General features: G+C 35.2%; 2 protein-coding genes across 2 annotated transcripts; one reads left to right on the top strand and one right to left on the bottom strand.

Annotated features, from left to right (window-relative positions):
* LOC104716862 (UDP-sulfoquinovose synthase, chloroplastic) lies at nucleotides 2,249-4,555 on the top strand. Its single transcript, XM_010434323.2, has 3 exons — nucleotides 2,249-2,378; nucleotides 2,817-3,896; nucleotides 3,984-4,555. Exons 2-3 carry the CDS (start codon nucleotides 2,859-2,861, stop codon nucleotides 4,383-4,385), a joined length of 1,440 nt encoding a protein of 479 aa, XP_010432625.1. The 5' UTR covers nucleotides 2,249-2,378; nucleotides 2,817-2,858; the 3' UTR covers nucleotides 4,386-4,555.
* LOC104716861 (glutaredoxin-C6-like) lies at nucleotides 7,530-8,311 on the bottom strand. Its single transcript, XM_010434322.2, has one exon. The coding sequence runs from the start codon at nucleotides 8,232-8,234 to the stop codon at nucleotides 7,797-7,799; it is 438 nt and encodes a 145-aa protein (XP_010432624.1). The 5' UTR covers nucleotides 8,235-8,311; the 3' UTR covers nucleotides 7,530-7,796.

The raw sequence follows: 8,348 nt of genomic DNA, 5'->3' as shown, positions 1-8,348 counted from the left end.
TTTTTTTTTTTTTTTTTTTTTTTTTTTTCATTTTTGTTGTTGTCTTTGTTAGTCTAATATATAATTTACAGTAGAAGTATGACTCTTATTTTTGGTCAACTTGCAGAAAAAAATTTGGAATTTTGTTGGAAGCGCCATTTTCAGAATTAAAGTTTTGATAAATGCCATTTTCATTCTTTCCTTCTCAATTATGTCATTTGCTGTTTTTATGGCATATGATCAAAATACTATAATATCCTTTAAAATCATGAATGAAAGAAAATTAAAAAAAAAATCATTAATTTTTAGGCAAGGATTTTAAGACTGACAAAATAGTGATGATGTGACTGATTCTTTTTTAATTATCATTGTTTATACACATCTAGATATAAAAGAAATTGAAATTGGTGGAGTTCTCCAGATCAGTAATATGGTTGTCCTCGGAGAATTCATCAATTTTAAGTCTGCGAGATAGACAACAAACATGTTAGTTTGATGGACTTAATATTTTTTTAAAATAAATTGGTCCATCTAGAAGTTAATAGACAAGATGGTTTGGAAAGACAAAAGTAAGTCTATTGTGGTCCACCAACAGAGACATACCTTCTCTGTATCATTGTTATCTTCCGAGAGTTCACCAATGTTAGGCTGAACATCTTCGGACCTGCGCGATGGACAAAACACATGTGAGTTCGATGAACTTAAGATTTTAGAATAAAAATTGGTCCATCAAGAACTTAACAGACAACATGGTTGGATAGATAAAAAAAGTAAGTGGTCCATAAATAAAAATCTAGTGGACAAAACAAAGATAAAACTGGTCCATAGAGGCATACATTCAATGTGTAGTAACATTTTTGTCTTCCGAGAGTTTACTAATGTCAATATGAACGTCTTCAGACTTGTGAGATAGACAACATACATGTTAGTGTGATGGACTTAATGTTCTAAACAAAAAAGTGGTCCACTAGGAAGGACATAATAGTGTGATGGACTCAAGAGACGAAGGACATAATAGTGGTAGACAAAAACTTTGGCTGATGAATGTGGTCCACTGGATTTGTAAACCTACAATGTGGACACGTTTTTTGTTAGCAATGGACACAAAACGCATGACCAAACGGATATGGTCCAACACGCAAACTCAATAGAACAAAGGACATGATAGTGGTGGACAAAAACCTGGTAAACTGGATCTGGTCCACCAGACACCGGATCCTGCTGTGTGGACAAATTTAATATTGGTAGACAAAAACATGGTCGGATGGATCTGGTCCACCAGACACGGGATCTGCAGACATGTAGTGTGGACAAGTTTTATTGTTATCAATAGACATAAAACACATGACCAAACAGATAAAGTCCACTCAAGAGAACGCAATACATAATAGGGATGGACAAAAACCTAGCCGGCTAGATCTGGTCCACCAGATCTGGCGATCTGCAGACCTACGATTTTGCTTGTATATTGTCGAGTATAAGAACTCTGGAACTGGACCAAGCGGTTTTGCCTACTACGGAGGACGAAGGATTTCAGAACTCGTCACAGATGTTTAGCCGGCCACGACGGACAAAGGCGGATCAGTCGGAGGATTCAACCGTAGTAGAATTGACTGCATGACTGCAAGAGAACTCAAAGAAGTGAGAGATTCAGATGGCAGTTTAATATTGAAGAAGAAGAAGATGAAAAGTCGATGGAAAGAAAAAAAGTTGAGAGTCATGAGGAGAGAGAGCTTTGTTCTTTTATGTCTGAGAAAAACAAACAATTAATAATATTGAATAAAAAAGACAAAGAATATAATAGTTATTTGATAATAGTTGTGTGGCAGGCGAGAAAAGAGCGAAGAAAAAGTGGCATTGGTGATAATGTTTGTCACTGTATATGACAGATCTGAGAATATTCTCAAAAAAATTGCTATTAGAACTACAAAATAGTATTTTGATTTGAGTTCGAATAAATTTCATTGGTGTGAAGTTGTGAAGTAATAATTCTAATTCATAATTCTTTGTTTTACTCAAAATAGCCAAAGAATAATTACAGAAATATATATTTGGGCCAAGCGGCCCAGCAAGGGAAGAGTATCTCTTGACCACATTAGCGACAGTGAAATCGGCCCTAAAAACCCAAAGTTGTTAAAAAGCGATTTAGGCGATCTATGGTTAATACTTAATTTGATTAATCCGTATCACTTAAGTACTAATTACAGTATTAGATTTAGGGCCAAAGAATTTGGGAAGGGGAATAAATAAGAATATGCTTTGGGCATATATCTGATGATTTTTATTTATCTGACTCCTCTCATCGTTTCCGGGAGAAGCGAAAGAGAAAAATCCCCCCTCACTTCAAATCAAAGTCTTGAAGCTTCCTTCTTCTTCGACAAACTCTCAAAATTTAAAGGGTAAGTAATCCTCTCTTCTTTTCAAATCTGATTTCTCCGTTTTGCAGCTTCAGTAGTTTCGTTTTGAAGAAACTCTGAAAATTGTTGGAAATCAAAAAATTTCACAGAGTTTCAGTTTGGGTTGTGTCTAAATTTCATGTTTTTAGTCTCCATCAATGTGCTTCTTTTCTTACTGTTTATCGCAAAGCATATTGTTTTACAGAATCTACTTTACTTGATCAAATGTTCAGTCTTGCGAAGAGCTGATTTAGTCTTGGTTTAGTGGCTGTGTGTGTGTATGAGGATAAAGTTTCGATTTTTATTGGTTAAGTTTTTGAAATTTGAAGAAAGAAAACAAAAAAAAAAAGAATAGAAATTGACATTGTCTCCTGGATATGTCCTCTTTTGCAGAAACCAAACTGTCATAAATCTTAACCTGCTTTTGTATTGTTTTTGCAGGTGAATGTGTGTTTGATAGAATCAAGAACAAACCTTTAAAAAATGGCGCATCTACTTTCAGCTTCATGCCCTTCAGTTATCTCACTTAACAGCAGCAGCAGCAAGAGTTCCGTTAAGCCGTTTGGTTTAGGGCAAACCTTCTTCAATCCTCAGTGTCTTTCAAGATCTTCTCTCAAAGGACTCCTCTTCCAAGAGAAGAAACCGAGAAGAACAAGTTCCGTTTTCAGAGCTACTGCTGCTGTGCCCCTAAGCCAACAAGCACCACCTGAAACATCAACCAATGACTCATCGTCTAAACCAAAACGTGTTATGGTCATTGGTGGAGATGGTTACTGCGGTTGGGCTACTGCCCTTCACTTGTCCAAGAAGAATTACGAAGTTTGCATCGTTGACAACCTTGTAAGGCGGCTTTTCGACCACCAGCTTGGACTTGAGTCACTGACTCCTATAGCCTCGATTCATGACCGTATCAGTAGATGGAAAGCTTTGACAGGGAAATCAATTGAGCTATACGTTGGGGATATCTGTGATTTTGAATTCTTGGCTGAGTCTTTCAAGTCTTTTGAGCCTGATTCAGTTGTCCACTTTGGGGAACAGAGATCTGCGCCTTACTCGATGATAGACCGGTCTAGAGCCGTGTTTACACAGCACAACAATGTCATTGGGACTCTCAATGTTCTCTTTGCTATTAAAGAGTTTGGAGAAGAGTGTCATCTTGTGAAACTTGGGACCATGGGTGAGTACGGTACTCCAAATATCGATATCGAGGAAGGTTTTATAACGATAACTCACAATGGTAGAACCGACACTTTGCCATACCCCAAGCAAGCTAGCTCCTTTTATCATCTGAGCAAAGTTCACGACTCGCACAACATTGCTTTTACTTGCAAGGCTTGGGGTATTAGAGCCACTGATCTCAACCAAGGAGTTGTTTATGGAGTCAAGACTGATGAGACAGAGATGCATGAGGAACTCCGTAACCGTTTAGATTACGATGCTGTGTTCGGTACAGCACTTAACCGGTTCTGTGTGCAAGCTGCTGTTGGTCACCCACTTACTGTTTATGGTAAAGGTGGTCAGGTAAATGACTCTTTTAGCTGTTTTCAAAGATAGTTTTTATATCGAAAAAGTGAGGTTTGTATTCAGTTTTTTCTCTTCTCATTGCAGACAAGAGGCTACCTCGATATAAGAGACACGGTTCAATGTGTTGAGATAGCTATAGCGAACCCGGCAAAGGCTGGTGAGTTCCGAGTCTTCAACCAATTCACAGAACAGTTTTCAGTCAATGAGCTGGCTTCACTCGTCACTAAAGCGGGTTTAAAGCTCGGGCTCGATGTGAAAAAGATGACTGTGCCTAACCCGAGAGTTGAGGCGGAAGAACATTACTACAATGCAAAGCACACAAAGCTGATGGATCTTGGACTTGAGCCTCACTATATGTCAGAGTCACTTCTTGATTCGTTGCTCAACTTTGCTGTTCAGTTTAAAGATCGTGTGGACACGAAACAAATCATGCCTAGTGTTTCTTGGAAGAAGATTGGCGTCAAGACCAAGTCCATGACAAGTTAAAAGTGCAGATCAACATTACACTTAAGAGAGATTATTAGATAATGGGAGAGGTGTGTTGTTTGTTATCTCCAAACTTCATTTGTGCAAAAGACTTGATAGCTTAAGAGGTTCTTGTCCCAAAACATTGTGCAGTTTTTTCACTTCTTAATGTTCTGTTAGATCTTAATATCGATGAAAATGTTTGAAAAAGATATAGAAAATCAAGAATCAAAGAAATTGTTTTGTAATAAAAGATGTTAACTAACATAAAACCATTTTTTACTTACTGGAATAAAATTGGAATTAGTTGTTGAAATATATAATTTTTATGTGGCGTCTGCTTTGGATTAATCACCCGGTTTAAGATTAAAGTAAGTTATACTTTTTGGTGTATTTAAAAATTGGAGAGTGGTGTGTTGGGGTGGGTCATCATCGTTAGCATTTTTCTAATGTGAATGTCTTTTCCAAATGCGAAGGAAACTTGTGGGGTCAAATTCGAAGGAATCAAGTGGTTCTTTTTTTTTTTTGTATAATTATAATTTTTTAGCCCTAATTATTTCCCTCTTCAAAATTCCTTCTCTCCCTTTTCGTATACTTTTTTTTTCTTCTTATGAAACAATAAACGATTCCACTACATTTTATGTTTAATGTTTAAAAAACTACTTCGACATATTTTCACAAACCCCATCTAATTTGTTTGACAAAAAACCTCATAACCAAATTTTGTAATAGATCGATTTTACATTGTGAGATAACCTTTAAATTAAGGATCGATGTTATTCAACTTAAATGTTTCTTTTAAAAACAACTACAAATCCTTTAGTGGCTGAGTTGCCACCATATTTCAGAGTTACACGAAAGAAACTTCACTGTTGGGAATTTTTTAAAGCATAATGTTGTGCGCCTCTTAACACATTTGTATCTACGACTTTGCTACCTGTTATGTATGGAGCATATCCGAAAATAACACCAAAGAAGAAAAAATGAATGCCTGTCCAAAACGTACTTTTACGATAAATATAAATAGTATTGAGAAAGAAAAAGAAAAAATAATTATGGATAAGTTAAATAAATCAATGTAACTAATACGACAATAATCAAAATAATCGAACAAATAATTCTCCCTAGTTAAAACACTATTCAATTTAACTGAAAACAGTATTAAAAGCGTGGGAGCTTTTGGTGTAGAGGCACTGAGTTTTCTCTGTATTTTATTGCATATATTAATGTCATTATGTATTCGTCCAATTTTTTTTTTAAAAAGTATCATTATTTCATGAAACATTTGTTGGAGAAATTGTTGGTTATGATTGATGAGGTCATCCTCGCCATCAGTATTCATCAACTAGCGAATAAAAAACATATATACAAAAAGCATAACCTTAATTTTGAAGACATGTCACATGATCTCACACAAAAATCTTAATTCCACAACTACCAAATTGTATAGGTCGGCAATTCTTTTTCATTTTTTTTTCTTTAAAAAGAGTTTTGGATGTATAAACTTGTTTGCTTACACTTTACAACATGGTTTTGGAATTTGAAATTCAAATATTTATCTGTGGAAATCAAACCTTAGTAAATACTGACATAAGCTTGATCAGATAACTCGAGTTGGAAGCTATCCTAATCATAACCGAGTTATAAAAAGTTTAAGTTAATAAAGTGAGTTTATACTTTGTTCTTCTTGAATTCCTAATAATTTTTTTTATTGTTCATGATAAATCAAATAAGAACTATTGTAAATAACATATGGTTGAGTAATAATTTTTTTCGTGGTCATGATAAATCGCAAAACAAAACCTTAGACAACCAAGACTCTAGTGTTCTATCATGTGTGTTATATATTTGGAATACTTGAGGAGAAAATGTGACCATAGTATGTAGTTTACCGGTAGATAAATAAAAATGCTATCTATCATTTAAGCATTGCACAGAAATAATTGGTTGCAACCAAATCATCTGAACCTGATCTCTTGGTAAAATAGCAGTGTGCCAGTGTGTAGTGTGTAGTGTGAGATCAGCATCTACCATTTATTTGACATAGGTCAATATTGACCCTTGACATGTGGAACTTGGACTTTTGACCTTATTTCTCTATTCCTACTACAAAAAAAAATTGACCCGTATAAAAGAGGCTTATAGCATTCTATTCCAAATATTACCCAACTACAAAGAAAGAAGATTAGAAGAAGAAAAAAGCAAAGAGAAGTTCTTTGGTCTTTTCTGAATCTTTGAAAAAGAAAATCAATAATTGTGGGGAGGGGAAAAAAAGACGGTTTGTTTTTGGAGATGCCACTTAAGCCCAGCGTCGCTGTCAAAACCCCCCTCAATTATTGTAAGTGGGTCTCCAATTTTCCCACTTCTTTATTAATTCATAATTTCCAAAACCATATGAATTTAATTCGAAAAAATGTATTATACAATTCCACAAGGTACCTTTTACTCTAACAAGACATGTTTGTTTAAAGGGAAAGATTAAGACATGACAATTTCATTATAACTTCAACAACTTACTACTTAAACTCTACCGACTACGTTCCTAGACGGGATCAAGACACAATCACGAAATTGTATGGCTTAATGATAGTGATCTCCATAGTATTTTTTTAGAGATGTTTAGCTTGAGGGTTTCTTTAACGTACTATGCCGACTTTTATATATATTTTGCAATACTATTTCATGTTTTTTTTTTTCTTTTTCTTCTTAAAGAGAGAATATTTCCTTGAATAGGAAATTAACGTGATGCCGAGAGCTCGGAGACCTTACAAATAATAGTAGAATCTTCTTCCCTCATTTCTCTACTTTATTTTTAGAATAAATAAAGATAGCTTCAAATTAACTTTGAAATCGATACAAACGAATTCATATAATCATAGAATTGAATTATATTTCATATCATCACAGATTTGATTACAAAACATATCTTTACCAAAGACATGCAATACTCTACTCACAAGAACTATCCAAATCCTATCGATCATATATAAGAAGAAGAAGAAAAATTAATTACCATATGGTAGATGATCACTTTACCAATAAACTTATGATTGGGATATCTCAGTCAAATATTGCAAAAAGGAACGAATTAATAAGGTTCAATCATTAGATATACAACTAGACCACAGTTTAGTAAAGTCCTAATCAAATCCGATCCATAATTAATGAGGTTGATGGATTCATACTTTATTATCAAAAGAGAGAGAGAGAAAACGAAGAAGCAAATTATATAAAACTCACTACTTACACATCTTTAATATTATTCATAATTCATTTTCTACATGGGTATTTAATTTTGATCATCTGATGATAATCAGAATTAGGCTTTTCATGAGCAATTGAAGAGAAACCCTAATTTTCTTTTTTGACTTTTTGATACTGCAAAAGCCTATTCAAATTAGGACAAGTAATAAGAAGATGAAAATATTACAATCATACCCAAAGAGCTCCAACTTGGACAAGCTTAGGAACAAGATGACCACTTAGGTGGAGGGCAACAAGGGACTCGAGACCTCCGATGCACTCACGGCCAATAAAAACCGCCGGCGGAGGAGCAACGACGGATCCACCGCCGGAATATTCTTCTTCAAGAGCCGTATGAAGAGAGGAAACCTCGTGATCATCAAGCTCGATGACGGTGGGGACGACGCCGATCGTTGCCAAGAGTCTTTTCATGACGTGGCACATGCAACATGAAGATCTACTGAAGATGATCACAGGATGCTCAGATATCAGCCGTCGGATCTTGGCTTCAGTTGATTCCTCTTCGTCGATGGAGAGAGAGGTAGACGAGGTTTGAGAAGGAGGTGTGAGGTCTAAGCGAAGGACGTCGTCGTTTGAGAAGCGTTCTAAGCCTAATTCTTGCATCATAGCAAAAAAACTAGAGAGAAAGAGAGAAAACGTAAAGAGCTTTTTCAAGAAGAAGAGGAGATTTTGTATTTGTATATATAGAAAGAATCAAAAAGTAAGTAAGTTTTTAAAAAA

The sequence above is a fragment of the Camelina sativa genome, chromosome 10, assembly GCF_000633955.1.
Source record: "Camelina sativa cultivar DH55 chromosome 10, Cs, whole genome shotgun sequence".
NCBI classification, from domain to species: Eukaryota; Viridiplantae; Streptophyta; class Magnoliopsida; order Brassicales; family Brassicaceae; genus Camelina; species Camelina sativa.
This window is presented reverse-complemented; position numbering and strand designations above follow the sequence as displayed.

Bases quoted from the DNA above. Each gene is read 5' to 3' on its own strand.
- LOC104716862 (XM_010434323.2), top strand. From the start codon at position 2,859: ATGGCGCATCTACTTTCAGCTTCATGCCCTTCAGTTATCTCACTTAAC. The intron at 3,897-3,983 runs GTAAATGACTCT...TTCTCATTGCAG, and splicing joins TTTATGGTAAAGGTGGTCAG to ACAAGAGGCTACCTCGATAT.
- LOC104716861 (XM_010434322.2), bottom strand. From the start codon at position 8,234: ATGATGCAAGAATTAGGCTTAGAACGCTTCTCAAACGACGACGTCCTT.